Source organism: Eurosta solidaginis, chromosome 4, assembly GCF_040869045.1.
Source record: "Eurosta solidaginis isolate ZX-2024a chromosome 4, ASM4086904v1, whole genome shotgun sequence".
NCBI lineage: Eukaryota > Metazoa > Arthropoda > Insecta > Diptera > Tephritidae > Eurosta > Eurosta solidaginis.
The window spans coordinates 16,441,241-16,460,684 of record NC_090322.1 but is presented as its reverse complement, the minus strand read 5'-3'; the positions used below and the strand labels follow the sequence as shown (position 1 = coordinate 16,460,684).

The following is a 19,444-nucleotide window of genomic DNA, read 5'->3' as shown; positions in this document are numbered from 1 at the left end:
TGCTTAAAAAACCTTTGCGCTCGTCTTCAATTTGTCTCCGTTCACTTTCGTCATCCCTGATGAAGTGAAAAATATCGACGGTGGTACCGCTACTAAAGCTTGGAAAACCAGCTAACGTAGGAGACTCATATTGTCCCGACAATCCACAAAAAGTAGACAAATTACTATGCCAACAAATGCCCGGTGAATATTCTTCTCGTAGGCAAATACGCTTAACTCGCAGTAGAGGAAAGCAACCTCCCCAGAAAGACGCGCGCCACTCTTGCTTAACTTCGATCTGGATAATGTAATAACTCCGACATATCCAATGTCCCGCATGTAACGTGTTCCCACATGACACCAACCATCTTTTCAACTGTAATGTGGAACCAACGCATCTACCACTTATTCGCACCTATTGGATGGGGCGAAGTACTGCTACAACAACAACATAGATTTTCGAAAACCAGTTTCGTTTTGTATAAATGCTGTTGGAATTTTGAAACTGCTTTCAATATTACGAAAAGCAAGCAATAGGCGAAGGTGTTTTCACTCAAATCTGTAAAAAAAATTTCTTTACAAAATCGGGAACTACTATGAATTGCTAAGTGTGTTCACTCCTTCATATAATAAGTAATTCGCCTAAATATTAGTTTTGACTGTTCTATGCTCACTTGTTTCGAACATTGCAAGGTTATATTTAGCACTTACATTTTTAATGCAGGTGGAGAATTTTAAGTGGTAAATATTAGCCATGTTTTTTTTTTACACGCGTATACGTTTCGTTTGCGCGTGAAAAAAAACGCCTATCCTCGCTTAGATAATGCTTAGGAGACCCATCTAGCGGCAGTGGTTAAACAACTAGCTACAGCACAGGGTGTACCGAAAAGCGGAGACACAACCCTCTGTTGTATTTCTGTGTATAACATATAGCTGTATCAGTTGTGATAAATAGTGGACGCGCATAGAATACATCGCACACTAACTACAAAAGAGTAACAACTTGAAAAAATTTAAATGTTCAGGAGAGAAGAAAAACGTTTTATGTGAAAAGGTCTGTAATGTTATACTGAAATCCAGTTTTACAAAGAAGGATACCTTCATTATAAAATGAATTTACGAAATTTTATTGTAATTATTTGTTCACGGACAAAATATATAGCAATTTTGAATTATGACTATTTCTAAGAAAACTTACTACTCGTACATTCACAATTATTTCATCAAAAAAGGCACATTTCACAATAATACAAGCAACTTTACTCACTCTTTACGTATAAAAAGACACAATTTTATTTAATACACAACAAAGTTAAAATTTGTTTGCAACAAGATAGTCAGAATTCAAAATAATACACTTTATGCGTAAAAAAACTGTTCACTTGTTCTTAGGCACATTAACACAACTAAAAATAGTACTCTTTAGTTGATAGAGCGCAAGCGATGCAATCAACACCAAAACTGGCGTAACGGTAATTGTCCAGTTAAAGAAGAAAATAATGACAACGAAATTTAAGGGGCAGTTAGAGATGTGTACTGTGAATTGGTTTATGAAAAAAAACCGATTTTGAAAAATTTTAAGTTGTGACTCTTTTGCAGTTAGTGTGCGACATAGAATTAGTGCAAAGGGTGAAACATAGACACATATTTCAGTTACATCTGCGTATTAAAATTTAGTAATACTAATTTTATGCGTAGCAATTTCAGAGGTGTATTTAAAGTTTGTCGCTTAGCAGTCCATATAAAGTTTAAGCGTAAACGTATATAAATGTGAAAAAAACACAGCTATTATATAATCTTCGAACAATTCCAAAATTTGCAAACAATGTTACAAATATTTTTTAAAATTTTCCTTCCAAACACAACATCTACGACAAGAGGGCGTAGTTATTATATAACATAAGTCCTGGCACCTAATTGTTTGGTTATCAAACAAATTCTGGTAGCACTATAAGACACATTCAGTCTATGTGAGCACTTTATTGACCGGCCAGTTCAACCTAACTACATGTACGCTTAGCCTAAGATGTTTTTCAGAAGGTAGTTTTGGGTGATTTGGCAGCTGGACTTAGAAAAATACGTCTTAAAAACAGCACAACCTAATAAATATACTTACATGCACAGTATGTAAAATTTATTTCACATTTACCATTTGTAATTATCATTTTGGCACATTGCCTGGTGCCATCACCGCTGCCGGCATACATATATATGTACATACATTAAGAAATACAAAGTCATATACAAAAAAATTTCCTTTTTGGATGACATTTTTTGTTTTTACAGAAATAAAAATGAAACAAAATAAAATGTTATCTCTTCAACGGATACGCCAGTATAAACTCGTATAAATAAGTAAGTAAAAAAACCTAAACCCTTTTTTGCTTCCATTATTGCATTTTGCGACATAAATATTATTGTAAAACTTGCAATTGAAAATAGCCTTGAAATGTTGCCAAGCAAAAGAGTAATGAATTTCGATTGCGTCATTGCCCTCTCATTGGAATTGTTGATAATTTGTGAGCGTGTTGATATGCCGGAATGCAATGTAAGGCACCTTATCGAAATGCAGTCACTTAATTGAAAAGTAATTTATAGTAATTTAATTGATTTATTTAAAGAGAATACATTTTTAATATATATCAGTCAAGGCTGGCTTGTTTTTTAAGGTTGCATTGTAGAACATGACCCAAATAGGTAATTGATTGCATTTAAAATCCCATGAACGTCATACAGCAATTATTTTATATTTTAGTAAAATAACGCTATTGAAAGCTAGACAATTCCGACGCATTCTGATTCTTTGTTAATAAGTTCTAATAAGATTTATCAAAATTATTCAAATATTAACATTTTTGCGGTGAAATTTCATCACAAATATTTTTTCTTCTTAATAATAGGATTTATTTTATTTCTACATCCATTTTAAACATCACCCCTGAAATTTCAAGTTTCGACTAAAACTTCATCGCTAAAAATCTTTAAACAGTACTAAGTGGGCAGAAAAGAATGCTCTCGGTATGTGACTGGTGGGGGAACATTCGACCAATCAGTTACTTCTTAATTAGTCCTCAACAAACCACTTGCTTTCCTTAATCAGAAGGGAAAGATTGTACTTACCTACCTCTGCCAAGATATCGAAAAACCCTGCCATAATACCACACAGAAAACTGATTCGAGTTGTGATGAATTCCTCCTCATCCTGCCAGATTCTGCAGAGGGAGCTTGTTGGTATTAGCCGTCGTTACTTAGCGGTGCAATAGCGCAGTGACTACTGATGATACGCATAAGTAAGGAGAAAGCGCATTCCTTTCTTATCAAAATATGGCCATGAGCATCTCGCAATCTTCCCGGTTGATCCACAGCAAGTTCGTTACCCTCATATTGCATAACTCTGCCCGCGTATTCATTTCGAAAACTTTCCTGGTCACTTCACCAGGAAATTTATTCCCTTCAATATTTCTGTGTTTTGGCGCCAGCTTGGCTCGGCACTTCAACACGATATCAGATTTTATGAAGTTGAGTTCTAATACCTTTAAGCAGTTATTAATAAAGAAACGTTCGTTTCGCACTATGAACGCATTCAGTCTATGTGAGGTCTTTATTGACCGGCCAGTTCAACCTACATTCGTTTCCTACACACCATGTTTGATTAAGTCCAACGAAGCGCAATAGAGTAGTTTCAACCAGGTATTGTATCCTGTAACAGTGTCACGGATAAGATGCCTTTTCACACCCAACCCCATTTCCCCCCACTATCAATATCTTACTTTCATATTAGGTGGCACTGCCGACATAAAACATAGTTTGGAAAATATATCAGCTTAGTGAGACCACCCGTATGTTACACAAAGCCAAATAAAGTCGAAATCCATGCAATGAAGTATGCGGTAGATAATGCCTACGAAGAGGTTTATGCTAGACATGTATCCTCAATATGTCAGACAGCCCGGCAACATTACACAATTGCTTCTAAGCTGGAGGATGAATGCGTTGAGTCCCAAATGATCTGGGAGCCTAAACCAAGGTAATATTAGGATGGGTTCCCTGGCATCGGAAAAATTACGGTACTGAACAGGCAGTATACCAAGCCATGTAGGGTGATTTAGCAACTGAGACGCGAATCTTCGGTTGGTATGGAGAAATTTTTTTGGTTTCCCGGCATCGGATGGGTACCCTGGCGTCGGGAAAATTACGGTAGTGAACAGGCAGAATACCAAGCCATGTAGGGTAATTTAGCAACTGAGACGCGAAGCTTCGGTTAGTATGGAGAAAACGAAAATTTCGATACCTATAGATAAGTGACTAACTGAAGATGGTGAAAAGGACCCTAAAAGTATGAAATTTAGTTATGCCATAATCAAATTTAGTGCTCATCTCTAAAAATAGATTTCCGAAATTTTTATTCCACAAGAGAATACGATTTTACTTTATAGTGTAGCATACTTTTAGGCGCTATTTAGGACAAACATTTTATTTGCCGGAAATTCAGACTAAACAGAAGGGTGCGGCAATAGGTATTAATCAGTATATGTACATTTCTACATCTTTCTTACAAGCAATAAAAAGAAAATTCATACAACGAAGCAACTTTCACGCGATCAATTTGCTTGCCATTTAACGCGCCATTTTTTGCCACACAAACGCTGCATGTAAGTGATTGTTTGCATATGTAATAAAATACTAAATAAATAAGTGTGGGCTTGCGGTAAGACATTTGTACACTTAAACAAGTAAGGAAGTCTAAGTTCGGCTGAAACCGAACATTACATAGGTACCCAGCTGTACACTTGAAATGCTGTTGTTGTTTGTTTTGTGTGCTTAATAGTTTTACAAGGCTGCGCAATAATACATATACATATGGTTCTATTCTAAACTAATTTTTCTTCGAGTTATGCCTCCCGAAACATAGAAAATTGCTTCGTCATAAAACGGGCGGTGCCACGCCCATTTTTTTAAATTTGAAGTTTTTCCTATTTATGGTTAGAAATCAACTTGGCACATGAAACACCATTGATTTAAAGCTCTTTTTCCAAAGATGTTGCTTATTTTATTCGTCCACGACCCTTTTAAAAAATCTTTTATATAAAAGTAGGCGTGGTCCTTAACCGATTTCGTTAATTTTTCTTCAAAGCATTCCTTATAGTAAAGGCAACCTCTGTGCCGAATTTTTTTACGATAGGTTTAACGATTTTTGATTTATGATTAATTGATTTTATGACAAGTGGGCGGTGCCACGCCCATTTAAATTTTATCAGTCCTCACGTCAAATTTCAACATTCTAGGTGTATTATTACTAAATAATCAGGTTTTTGTGTTTTCCAAAATGTTATATATGTACTATATAATGGGTGTGGTTATCATCTGATTTCGCTCTTTTTCAATACCAATCTATTCTGGGTCCAAATAAGCTCGTGTACCAAATTTGATGAAGATATCTCAATATTTACTCAAGGTATCGTGTTAACGGACAGACGGACATGGCCTAATCAATTTTTTTTTTTTCGATACTGATGATTTTGATATATGGAAGTATATATCTATCCCGATTCCTTTATACCTGTACAACCAACCGTTATCCAATCAAAGTTATAATTCCCTGTATACAAGTACAGCTGGGTATAAAAAGTTTGCGTGCATACAATTAAGCATGTATAGGATTACATTAATATGTATGCATATATTCATATCACTCAAAGCATTTGTTTTTCTATCATCATCACATGTGATGCGCACAAACGTGACATCTATTTGTGCGCTTTTCCGCTCTAAATCGTATCAGCGCCATATTAGCGCGCATAACGACAACAACAGCAACAACAACAACTGCCAAAACCGCAACCATATACACAATCACATTAGAAACCACAATTAAAAACAATAACAACAAATAGCGCGCTTTAGCAATCGCGTGACGAGCCATTTGCGCTTGTGCTTGTGTGCGGTGTTTGTTGATGGCGGGCTTTTGCTTTGCTTCTTCTTCACTTTGCACCGCATACAAACAGAAAATAAGCACATCCATTATCATATTTATTTGCCATTACAATTTATTATCATTATTATTTTTTTATACATGTGCATTTGTTTTGTTTGCAAGCTGCCGTGTTTTTTCCCCGCATCTATTTAATTTGCTAAAAACGTTGTCAGACAATTTCCTGCTAATCGCTTTCAGTTTATCAAGCACGAATTAAACAAAATTGCATTTTTTGCGTGCTAAATGTAAAATTCCATCAAAAAGTAGGAATGTGTCGATATATGAAGGCAAAACTTATTTAGATAAATGAATTAATCTAATAAACACATTTTCCAAAAAAAAACCAAAAAACGCAAATATGCGTGCAAATAAATAATTTAGTCGCCGAAACCATTCAAATGCCGTTCAAGGTTACTGGCTCCCACAGAAGGGCAGTCAACCTGACCTAGCCCCGCTAGCTATGTGTCAAGCAACAACAATACTTTACATAACTTCACCATTTTCCGAACGTTGTAAACAACTCGACTGGCCTCCGGTTGCAATGTTATTAGCGCCTACAAAGCGTGACGTCACTTTCCCTTTTATTAGACAACTTTTAATGAGATTTGCCGCATTCGGCGTTCTTTGACTGATTCAAATAATGTTTTGTTATTTTTTACGCTTATGGCTTGGTTTAATTTATTAGTTTTTAATGTATGTAATTTATTTAAATTTATATTTTTGTTGGTTTTTTATGCTGTTTACCTTGTAATTTTTTTGAGGTTCGTTTTAGCTTGGTGGATTTTAACGCCTTACTGGCAATAATTTGCACTTTCGAGGCAAAAAAACTCATTTTTCTTTTTAAACTGCCTCTGATCGCCTCTGATCACAACTTCGACAGCGTCTAAGAAAGCATGTCAGTCTTTACTTTCTAATCAGCAACTGCCGACATTGTCAGGTGCTTCTCCACAGACAGCGATCCATGGCGATGTTCGAACCTCGAAAAATACTTATACCAGCAGCGCTTAATCCATACCTACAGTATATCACAACTTCATCGATTTCGTTTCGAGGTTGTCGATCATTTCGAATAAGAGTTTTGTGATTTGCCGATTGTCCATAGTTATCAGAATTTGTTTAACGAACCAAAGGAGGAAACCCCAGTTCGGTACCAGGACTTATGATATACAATAACTTCGTCCTCTTGGCAAATACTAAAAGTTTTCAAAGACCTAGCTTAGTTGCTGCCTCAAAATCCGGCTATTCTGTCGCCCCTAGTAGCTGGAGCCTTGATCTCGCGAGCGCAGGACGCTAACACAGAACGTTCACAATCATTTCTTCCTGCAGCTCGCACTTCCTGCATCTGCTGTTACTGACGAGGCATAATTTATAAGCATATGACCCCAGAAGACGGTGTCCAGTTGGTATGTGCATCGTGAGCTTCAAGCATTTTCTCTTTACAGATATGAGCAACTTTGTGAGTCTAACGTCGTAGGTTTTTAACAAGATTTTAGAACTTTTGCAGTCCGGCGCTTATGTCCACGCTTTTCCTGCTTGCTGGAAATCAAATGCAACTCCTGCCTCCTTTTGAATTCTGTCGGGACGTTTACCATCAATTCATCGAATTACCAACTCATCGGCCTTGTTGTTAACTTCAATTCCTTTATGACCGGGAACCCGGTATGCATGTCTGTCTTGAGCAAAGTCTTTCCAATGCTTCTTTGAATTCCAGGACACTTCTTGATGAAGTACTGTGTGAGATTATTGCCTTAATAACCGCCTGACTATCAATATATATATATATTAACGCGACTACAACTTGAGCACGCTTTCTCCAGAGTTCCTGCTGCTTTCTTTATGGCAACAATTGCCACCTGAAAGACATTGCATGATCTGGCATTTCTGGATCGACACAGCTAACAGCAGATCCCACCCCTTCCGTTAATTTGGTACCATCGGTCAACACATGTATAGTATGTTCTGCCATTTCCGCACCCTTGCGCCAACCCTCCTGCCCTATTGTGGCCCCAAGATCTCTTTTAAAGCTCAGGCACGGGACCATGCAGTGCGTTCGACATATATTTCATTAATATGGGCTTGACAACTGCCGTACACACGCAATAAGGGGGTTCGAGTGCCCCATGTGCATCCAGCATCCTCTTGCATGCATACAGTGCCACGGAGGCTTTCTACGCTCTCTCATCCACATGAAGTTTCCACGACAATTTACTATCTAGTATACACTATGGACACACTCATTCTATGTGAGGTCTTTATTGACCGACCGGTGCAGTACTATCTAGTATAATTGGCCTCGCATATACCCAATTTCTAAGTCCGGATGTACCTGATTTACCGATAGCGGGACTGACTGTGGGGCTCGGAGTTTACGGTAGTGACGTGTAAGTTAAAAAACATTTGGTGCGAATCTAGAACTAGTTTTGTAGTTGCTTTAATAACGGCAAAAACATATTCTAAGATTTGGGGGTATTATGTTGTTACGACCGGTACGCAAGTACTTAACAAAGTTATGAAAGAGCTTTGCTCTTTTGACAAACTGTAGAACTTTTCTAGGAACTACCTGCTGCGAAAACCTTCAAAAAGATATCATATTTCAGACTTTGTTAGGTATCCCTAGTACACTGAAAGAAAAAGACTGGTAAAATCAACCGAAATACGGGTCAATTCAACCGAAATTTCTGTCAATTTTTATCCATCGCAACAACATGTTGAATCAACTGCGCACAAATCGTTGATTCGTAATTGACCGTTTTAGTAGTCAAATTAACAAAAAAAGTTGTTGCGACAGCTTTGTATGAAAGTACCTATGTTGCGGCATTTGCAAGGCAGATGAGTTTTCACTGAGATCTTTTCATGGCAGAAATACACTATTTCTAAAATTTTTATGTTGCTTTGCCCGGGGTGTGAACCCAGGGTCTTCGGTGTGGTACGCTAAAATCACACCACGGCGGCCGGCATATACATACGTAAATATGTGCATACATATAGTACACAGCATACATAAGTACAAAGTAGAGAGCGCAGTGAGCGTTTGAAATTTGCTCATGTATTGACTGTTGATCGCTGTTGAAATGACCAGTGAGATCAGTTGTGTTAACAAAAAAATCAGTTAGATTGATTGGGAATCTGTCAATTTTACAGAATTTTGTTAACTTAAGAGCGACAATTTCTCTTCTGTTGAAATGACTAAACTAATTTGTTCGCTTGACAAAGAACTCGGTCGAATTAACCATAATTCGATCAATTTCACCGAATCTCCGTTAAGTCAAGAACAACAGAACCGATTTGTTGATTTTACTAGCACCATTTCTTTCAGTGTACCATTGTAAGTCTCTCTCTCTCCTTTTTTTTTCTGAAACATAAATTTTTTTTAAAACAAACAAACATAAAACTTCATGAATTTTAGTTTTTACTTTCAAACTACCGTTTTACGTTTTTCATCTTTTCACTTTCGCACCAACCCACCAGCACTCACTGCATAATTCGTTATGTGCAAATAAACATTAGACGTTAAAATAAAATAAAAGAAGTGTTTGCTATTATTTAACTACAATTATTTCATTTTTCTAAGTTTAATTAAATAATTGCAGACTTTTGTGCAATTAAGTTGCCCCTTCAGCATTGCTTCCTATGCGCGCTGGACTTCCCGCCTTTTCAAACATAATACCACTCCCTAGCCTAGTTTCGTTTATTTTTTTTTAGTTTCACTTCCATTTCCACTAGTGAGATTAACCAATTAACCAACGCTAAGTATCTAATATTATTTGTACATTGTACTTACATAAAAATGTTAGCAAGTAATTAAGTATGAAAGTAGATTCCTAAGTAGTTAAGTAGATAGCTTAGTAAACATTCATAGTCAACATTGCATGTATCCAATGGCTTCGATGGCCGCGAACTAGTGATGGACTAATGTACAATGTAAATATTGTATTCCCTCGTTATAGTTGACATCATACTACCAAATGAAATGAAGTCAGAATACCCATTAAATAATAAAACAGTATGCTCATAATCCATTTAATTGTAATGTTTTAACTTTCTGTTGATATACACGGACAATGAAACTAAGTATGTCACAATTGATGAAGATAGATACCAACGTTGGGCAAACGTGGCATCAAATGCGTTCTTTTGCTTAGCAAATTTCAGCTAATTTTGCTCTGCCCTTTGTTGGTTGACATTTCAGCTTCGAATTTTTGCATATGATTCTTAGCGGGTCATTCTTTATAATTATAGCTTTGTTTCCTCGCATTTTCCTACGCTTTGAGCTCAGAGAAATGCAATCCAACAATAACACGTGGGACTAAATGGGAAAACAATTGTTTTTTTTTTTTTTTTTGTAAAATTCGACTTTCTTCATCAAGATTTGAGAGTGGCACATTGAACACAACGCTTTTTTAACATTGCAATACCTTTCCTGTTGTACGATTTGTCAATGCCTTCAGATTATGATTGAAGGGGTTGTGTAGCGCAACCCTTTCAAGAGGTTTCCAGCGCAATTTATAGCTTCTCCAACCCAATTGTCAACCTCACCTACCAGTGGTGAATACTGTTTCTTTAGCAGTCCAGTCTCTGGCCACCCCAAGTTTCTCATGGAACCAGGGGGTGGGGGACGGGATGACGTAGAAGGTTTAATGTGGTCATATTACATCGTCACGTCATATTATCGTGGGGTGAGGGGATGGCCTAGAAGGTTCAATGTGGTCATAAAACACATCAATTGCCTTAAAACCTTTGGGGAGTATGTTTATATCTACTACAACAACAACAGCCCTCAGAACACGCTTCTGTTTCGGCAAAAACTTCTTCAAATGGCCCAAATCTTTTCTCACAGAGCTCGTTTTTGAGCTTTTTGAATAGATAATAGTCGCTGGAAGCCAGATCTGGCGAATATGGTAGATGAGGCAGCAATTCAAACTTCAATTCACACAAGTTTTCCATTGCTATGACCGACTTGTGACACGGTGCATCGCCTTGGTGAAAGAGCATTGCTACAACAACAACAGCAAACGCGGCACCCATTTTGAAAACAGCTTCTTTATGCCCAAGCATTCGTGTACGGAATGACATGAAATTTTGACAAATGACGTTTGAAGATTCATACTTATTAAAAATAATATGGATTTAATCACAGTGGCGCCGTTTAGGTATCAGACCAAAGTCTTTTCTACCCATGTGTTAGATATCTAGGAAGATTGAAAGAAACTATTGAAGCATGTGTTCTATTTCGATATGAGTTTCTCATGATACTTTTTTTTTGTAAGGCATTTATAATTCCAATACGTGTTTTAGCGCCCGAGAGCGTGCCCACTGCTGACATATACTATGCAATACACTTGTGATTATATATTGTTCGACCAAGGCTGTTTCAATATTTAGCGATATTTTATTGCGGCTTTTGTTTATTTTGTATCAACAAATTAATTTAGTATTGATGGTTCTACATTTGAAAACGTCCTTCGTCGCAGTTTCTTATTTTCTTTTATTACAATTAATTACTCACGTCATGCAAAAAATCTCATTTTCATTAAGATTTCGCAAAAGGTTATTTCACTTCTAAAGTGATTGACCGAACAATAGAGCTTAATTAGTTGCTCACATATCGTATATTTATTATTTCAAGTATTATTATTTGAGTAATTACAGTTCACTTGGACTTTGCGAAACTAGCACAGATGGTTTTAAGGAATCACTTCAAATTTGCTGATTTAACTTTCGCGTTTTAAATTTTTGCATTTCTTTTCATTCTATGATGTTCCAATCCATTATTTCTTTCTCCGCTTGATTATATAGATACACGATTTTGGCCTAGTCTAAGTATTGCCCAATTATTTCTTCTTTAAAAGTTACGTTCATTACAAAAGTAGAAGTTCTGCCGTTTTTATTTGGGGCTCCTAATGCGCTGGAGTTTGGTCTACCTTTTTCTTTTGCTAAAATCGCATACAAAATGCGGCAGACTCATTGGCCAACGAATGGAGAAACTTACATACATATATCTCGCAATAATTGTCTCTCCAATGCCGTTAACTTGGACACTGCTGGTCGGTGTCCATATTTGTGCATTTGAATAAACGTTTCGAAAAATCAGCTGCTTTTCTAAGCAAAGAAAAATGTGCGGTATAGTGATTACACCTCCTCCGTAATTTGGTAGATAGTGAAAATCTGATAGTTGCAAACTTGAGAGGTCTCAAGGGTTGATAGTAAAGCCCAATATTTAACTGTATTTGGTATTTGGTTCGTATTGCTACAAATTTTAAGGATTCTCAATTATTTCTTTGCCTTCTGTCATCGTTCGAATAAATCACTGAGCTGTCCAATAAATAACTCAAATAACACCAAACTCAAATGCTACGTATCCATATCGTTCCTTATTCTTAGCACTATTATGGTGGTAGAGTAGAACTTTAAATTCAAAATATTCGCGTCCTCCACTTACAACGTGTTAAAATCAAACTGATTATTTCCCTGACGGCGCTGCTTGTATAGCACTCAGTTGGTTTCTTCTTCTTTTTGTTGCTGTTTACATGTGTGTGTAGTATCGCCTACGCTCTCTTTACGCGGTAGTCAAATGACAAGGAAAGTGTTACATTCATGATTTAAGGAATCTCCAGCCGTGGGATATGAAATCGCTTTTTTAGGTCCTACAGGATGTTGACTGTTAAACTGCAGTAATTAAACGAAGAATTTGAAGTGGACAAAAAATTGTTTGCGTGGTATTTCTTCTTGCACGGCCCTCTCTCTTTAAAATCTAAGTTTCAGTAAGTTAGTTGACGATCGGCGTCAATTACCAACATTCGCACAATATCTTGTGTAATGCTATAAAACTATAACCTTGGTCAGGAGTGATACGGCAAACTTGGTTAACTTTGTGTGAAGTTCGGGCAAAATATAATCACCTCCGCAAAGAGAGCGCGCTCTCTCAATAATTTGTGATGTTTTCTCTCATTTCCACTTATGAGATTTTGGATAACAGTTTATGTATGTATGTGTCTATTTTATAGGTTAAAATTGAAATGAAAAAAATCCCTTAGGTATTGCCCGCTTCACCTTCAGTCCAGATTTGCTAACAAGTCTTGCACTTATGCCACTCAATTTTGCTTCATTGGTTCGCAGTAGACCAACCAAAAAAGACAAGAAACAGCTCTTTTCGGTGTTTTAATATTCACTAGACATCGAAAGCCGAGCTACCGCTTCCGAAATTTGCTCTTGTCGCAAAACCTTTAGTAAGTTTCATATAACTTTTTAGACGTGTTCCTTTTTACAGATATTAGCTTAAGAGTCGCAAAGTTTTGTTGCTTCCCAGCGTTGGGCTAACGTGACCCTTTAGACAGTGCAGCGCTTATTCGTTGCGAATACTTCATTTAACTTTATTTTAGTGATATTATTTTCTTTTTTTAATATCTAATTCATATTGCCACAGAATGCTCACCATTTCTTATTTTCTCTACTGCCCAAGCGCCAACACTCCACAACCACTTTTATCTTCACTCAATGGCAAACAACTAAACGTTCTCCACTATCGTTTTACCACATTGTACTCACTTAACATAGCCACCAATATTCAAACTCCATGCACTTGAACTCCCTACTCTCATCATTCGAATGCGTCTTCATATAACATGCAATTACCCCAACAACAAGTGTCACATTACCAGAGCAAGCTCGAAAAATTCTTTACCATTTTCTTGCTTTTTATTGTGTACACTCTTTTTGGTTTAGGATTTTCTGCTTCAGTATCTTATATTCTTTCTCTCTTCTTGTGATACACAATAATTAAATCAAGATTTAAGTTATGCGATAAAATGCCCAGTAACAGCACTACTGCCACTCGTTACAAATACAATACTTCACGCACATGGCAGATATTTTTCTGATGAGTCACCTGCCCGCCTGCATAGTTTTGTCAGTTGGAAATCAGCCGGGCGGGCATTAATGGTGGTGGAAATGAGGGCACATTTGTTTTTTTTTTTTTTTTTTTTTCCTTCTATTTACCTTTACAGTTTTAATTTTCAAAGAATTTGAAATGCACCATCTCCAAAAAATGGTTTTTTGTTACAATTACTTGAGTTATTGTTTTTTGAGTATGTAATTGTTGCGACAAAAATTTAATGGCATATTTCTAATGTCTTTATTTCATTTGTTTTCCTATGCCGGGCTGAAGAATGTGGCGATGGCGCTGATTACTCGTTGATCCCAGTATTGTAGGAAAGATTATTTTTTGTACCTTAATAAAAACTGAAATATTTTAAATGTGGGTTAGAATTAATTGTTGTCGGCGAGATTAGCTTACGGTTTAAAGAGAAAATATGATTACTCGGCGGAGACGGGCCAAAGGTTGAGTTGAGTTTGTGTCGCTACTGTTCAGCTTGTATTTGCCGGTGGTAAATGCTGGGATTCCGCATTAGATCTGTGTAAATCAGGGTCCGTCATTTCATAGCACAATTGTGCATTATATTTTATTTTATCTTAATAATAGTCAAAAAATTATATTTATGTATATCATTTTTTCCAAATATTTTTGAAATATAAGCAAACAATGCGTACATTCATCTTGCTACATTGCCCGTTGATCAACGACTAAACTGATATTACTATAATCATAATACTTTTACTAGCACTGTCACACTTTCAGTTTCGCAGAGCCGGCATGTAGACGTTCCACCTCGATTAAACAATGTGGCCGTGGGTTAATTAAAGCTACTACCTTTGTCTCTTAGAAGCCACATATTAAATAACAAGAACCATAGAGGAATCAACGCTCCAACACTCCTCTCACACTGATGCACCTCTGTTGAAACTCCAAGTTTCCTTGGACTCCCGTTAGAGGATATTGATGACAATTTGTGGAGTGGTCGCACCTATTGGATGGGGCGAAGCACTGTTACAACAACTCTCCACTTGCTCTTCATCCTGCAACCAGCTATAGTGTTCATCCATTGGTACTGCGGAAGAAAACTGACCGATTATTAAATTTAGACGTATACGAAAACATCGGATTGGGTTGAAGTAGGAAAGCAGTTTTTGGTGGTTCGAGACAACCGTTTCCCGTCCCAAAAATTATTGCCAAGCGCATATCGTCCAAAGACTTGTAGAACTTCAACGCGCACAGTGCACTTCACAATTGGTTTTCTGCACAATATCCTGTTTGATTTAAACTCTTCAAAGCTAAAGTCATATGCGTCCAAATTATATTAAAGTACCGAACATTGAACCGATTATTTTTATGAATTTCCTTTTTGAACCATCTTTTTATTAGCTTTTTCGTATAAATACCACCTTTACTATTCTTAGGTTGAGGAGAGTTTGTTTCTTCACATATTCTTTCTTTTACAACAAAGATGACGAATTCAGTTTCCTATTTCAATTTCAGCAAAAAGTTCAGGGCAGTCTAATTTTTCTCTCAAACGGCTCTAAAGCGCATTCCAGGCGGTTCTCACTGATAAAGGATTGTTTGAGAAACTATGGGGTAAATTTAGGCGATCTCCGAGTGCAATTTTCAGGTTCAAGTGGGGATCCACTCATGAAGCATGCGGCAAATATAACTGTTGGTATCCTTCTTTGGTAGGAAATATTAATTGACGCAAATTGGAAGAGAATCTCAGCCTAAATCTCTTGGGAGGTATATCGTGGCTTGTATTTATTTTTATTTTTTTATACTTCTTTGGTAGATGTCTTTTAGAAGCGCCTGTACGGATGTGTGAGATTAACTGCACTACTACAGTGCCTGCAGGATCTCATTCTCTTTCAGAATCTTCTTTCTCTAGAAGGTATGAGCCTTTAGCTTTTGCGGTACTTTTTCTTAATTAATCTCTACGTATTCTCCGCTTCGAACGAAGTCAGTGGAGTACTGATTTAAGAAGTCAATCCTCTTAACCAAAAAAGATGAAATTAAAGCATCCTTTCATATTATGCGCCGATTGCTTTTGTAGTACCCCACTTAAGGTTATTGACCCACAATTATTCAATTGACTTGTCGCGCCGTTTGCTGCTGCCTCCACCACCACCACCAACTACAAAGTAAACCAAATTTGGACGAAAAACGTAGTTTGCCGAAAGATTAAAGTGGTGTACATATGTGCGCAGAGTAAATGAAGCAAATAGTACAAATGTACGAGCATAAATTGCGGGAAGAGTCCCGTAGTAGTTCATCATTTATGCTGACAATAAGAAAAAAACCCATGGGCATTTGTGACGAGGGGTGACTTTCGTTTGCTACTGTTTCGATGCTCTTAAATTTTTGATAGCTTCACATGTCTGCCAATTCAATTGCATGAACTAATTTTGGTGTATTTCGAATGTGCATATATAATTTCAAATTTCCCTTGACAGCCTTTGTGAGCACTACATACTCAGACAACGTCTTCTGGTCGGGACGCGGAAGCAGTGGAAGTAATGTTATTTGTTTTTGGTGTACATTTGTTGCAAGTAATGAGTTTTCGTTTAGAGCTCTATTGTTGACTCTTTGTTGCCTTTTATGTTGGTAGCACAATTGTGCCCTAAATTAAAGACGCAGCAGGCAAATCAGCAGCGCTTCCAATAAAAAGCAACAAGTTGAAGTGGAGGCGGCAGCGGCAGTGGTGGTGGTAATGGTCACAACATCTCTCGTTTGTGTACACAGTAAAATAAGTTTGTTTGCTTAGTAGCCACGCATGTGCCAGCATTTATTTGCTCGTCTGGCGCACGTTATCTGCTCTTAACACTGTACCCAAGTCGGACTGCCAGCTACCGACACTGGCGGCTGCTGTTTTGCTGCGTCTCATCTAAGTGAGCTTGTCACCCCCTAAAATGTGTTATTTGATTTGTATTTACCGCTGATGTATGCACTGAAATGAGTCTCTGAAAAGCAACTTCTGTTCAAAATTCGTGTTTCAATTTTGATGCGTTTTCGACATACAAAAAAAAAACGACAAATAAATTGTATGGTTTTAAATTTCTAAATTGCCATTCACGCGCATGGTCTGCAGCCCTTTTGCTTGCTTGCTTACTTGCTTGCTTATCTTGATCCCACATTGCCGCCTGATCATTAGTGTGTGCGTATTCGTCTTCTTCTTCTTCGCATTACTTTTCAGCCCTTATTCAACTCCAAAGAAATATCTACTTACCATTTTAACTGGCCGTTCAATGTATGCCTCAATACAAAGAAACGCAGCTGCCACTCCACCAACACATTGAAAATATTGAAGTACTTGTTGGTGCAGGTGCAATTTCGCTTGAAATTGAAGATGTCAGCTGCTCCCTAACCTACACACCAGCTGCATTTGTCTTTCATGATTTTTCTCAATTTTTTCTTTATATCATTTTTTTTCTATAGCTTATTGTTGTTGTTTTTTGTTCTACTTGCTCTTATTGTCCTCAGCATCATACTTTTGTTTAAATTTGGCCACGAGCCTGCCGTATTTTAGACGCGTTCACCTAATCTGCCCCAGCATCTGACATCTGACGCTACGTAACGAAGGACGAAATGCTTGCAATGGATATGCTGCGCGGACACCGCTTCTTCTTGAATCCCTAAGTAGTTTTTCTTAAATCTACAAAACATAAAAATAAAACTTATTTAAATACTACCACCCTTATTATTGGTAAAGGTTTTATGTTGCGTATAACATCTGGTCTTTCTTTGGTTTAGTAGTGTTCCCTTTTTTCGTAAGTACCCTTGACACGATCACGTACATTTGTATGTCTCATTTTTAAGATTTTTTTTTTAATTTTTATTTGCCTAAAACAAGCTATGAAGCCACACTTCAACTCATAGCAGGCATTAATACTTATGCTTTATTTTAATTGGGGTTGATCAGCGCATATCAATGATGAACGTCCATGATGATGATCGTGACGATCAGCTGCGTTTTACATTGTGCTGGTGGTGTATTTTTTGAACTTGTTTCGCATGGGGGAGACGAAAATAAATTAACACGCCAACTATACACAAATCGTGTCTGTTTTATATTTACTTGGTTTAAAACTTAATAAGCTTGAACAGATGCTTAGGGTTGATTGGCAATTAAATTTATCCATAAAATGTTCCAAAGTGTGTGAAGATAATTTTATGAGTTTAGCCAGAAAGCTGCGTTTTAGAAGAAACAGATCGCTGTTCAACTTTAATTTAAGTAATAAATAAAAAGATGATACAAAAATTTTAAGGACTACCTTTATATAAATGGACCAAAAATAGAAGGCAATTTTTCCTTTAATACAGACATAGTCTTGTTGAATTTTGACCAAAAAACTTTAACAATAGCTCTTGTAAGAATTTTGGGATTTAAAACTGTAAAGGCGGAGCGCAATCGTTCAATTTAAGGCAAACCGTGTACTTGGAATTAACTAATGTATTATTTAAAATTTAAACACGCACTATACCTTTATAATTTTAAATCCCAAAATTCTTTTACCAGAGCTTTGTTAAAGTTTTTAGCCAAATTCAACAAGACTATGTCTGTATTAAAGGAAAAATTGCCTTATATTTTTTCGTCCATTTATATAAAGGTAGTCCTTAAAAATTTTTTATCATCTTTTTATTTTCAATTTTTTAGTACTGCCTACAAAAAGGCAATTGCAACTTTGATTAGTAATCTAAGTGAAAATTCGTATCTTTATTTATTTGTTCAAAATAACAAGATTTAATAGAATTAATGGAATTTTCGCTTACAACACTGGCAAAAACAACCGAATTCCACCTCGCATCATAACAAGAGAATTCCACCTCGTTTGTCAGCTACTTAATTTGCACAGCTGAAAATCGTGGTGAAATTCGCATCGCCTGAAAGTCTAAAAGAATCGAGGTGAAAGTCGCGTACGCCTAAAAGTATGCAAGGACGTGCATTGAGTTGGGGCAGCTCACCGGGAAGTTACTCAAAAATCGATTGCAAGATTCCCCTCGTTTTTTCAAGGATTTGTAGCTATCTCACTTAGCGCGCCACGTAGAGGAATTTTGTTTTCTGTAAATTATATTGTCACCGGGTCTCGAACTATGTGCTAAGTTACAAGTCTCTAGGTAACCGGGAAGTTAGTTAAAAATGGATTGAAAGATTCACAAATTAAAATTAATTTTTCTAATATCTCGATCCTTGCGCCAGCTTGCGGACTTTTTTTGATAAAATATTGCATTGTCACCGGGTTCTGACCCTCGGCCCAAGTTTCAATTCTCTAGCTCACCGAGAAGTTTGTTAAAAATCGATCGCAAGATTCCCTGCGTTTTATCAGGGATTTTCGTTTATCTCGATTCGTCTGCCACCTGGCGGCATTTTGTTTTCCGCGAATTGTAATGCCATCGACTCGCAAACTTTGTGCTAAGCTTCAAGTCTCTATATCACCGAAAATTTAGTTAAAAGGCGATCGCAAAATTTCAATTTTAAAATTAATTTTCTCGATCCGTGCGCCACCCATCGGATTTTTTCACTTGCATTGTAATGTCTCTCAGATCTGAACTATGTTCTAAGTATCAAGTGTCTAGCTCAACGGGAAATTACCGAAAAAGACTTTTCCGTGGGT

At 36.9% G+C, this 19,444-nt stretch overlaps 1 protein-coding gene across 6 annotated transcripts in view; it reads right to left on the bottom strand.

The window, feature by feature from the left end:
- Positions 1-19,444, bottom strand: part of pico — a 70,301-nt gene that overhangs the window by 13,789 nt on the left and 37,068 nt on the right. Inside the window, exon 1 of one of the 6 annotated variants that reach the window (XM_067780392.1) lies at positions 13,386-14,532. The exons of the other annotated variants lie outside the window; for them this stretch is intronic. Within the exon in view, the coding sequence (XP_067636493.1) occupies positions 13,386-13,388 (3 nt within the window). The 5' untranslated portion in view covers positions 13,389-14,532. Of the gene's footprint in view, positions 1-13,385; positions 14,533-19,444 lie in introns of those variants that run through there. 6 annotated transcript variants of the gene reach the window in all.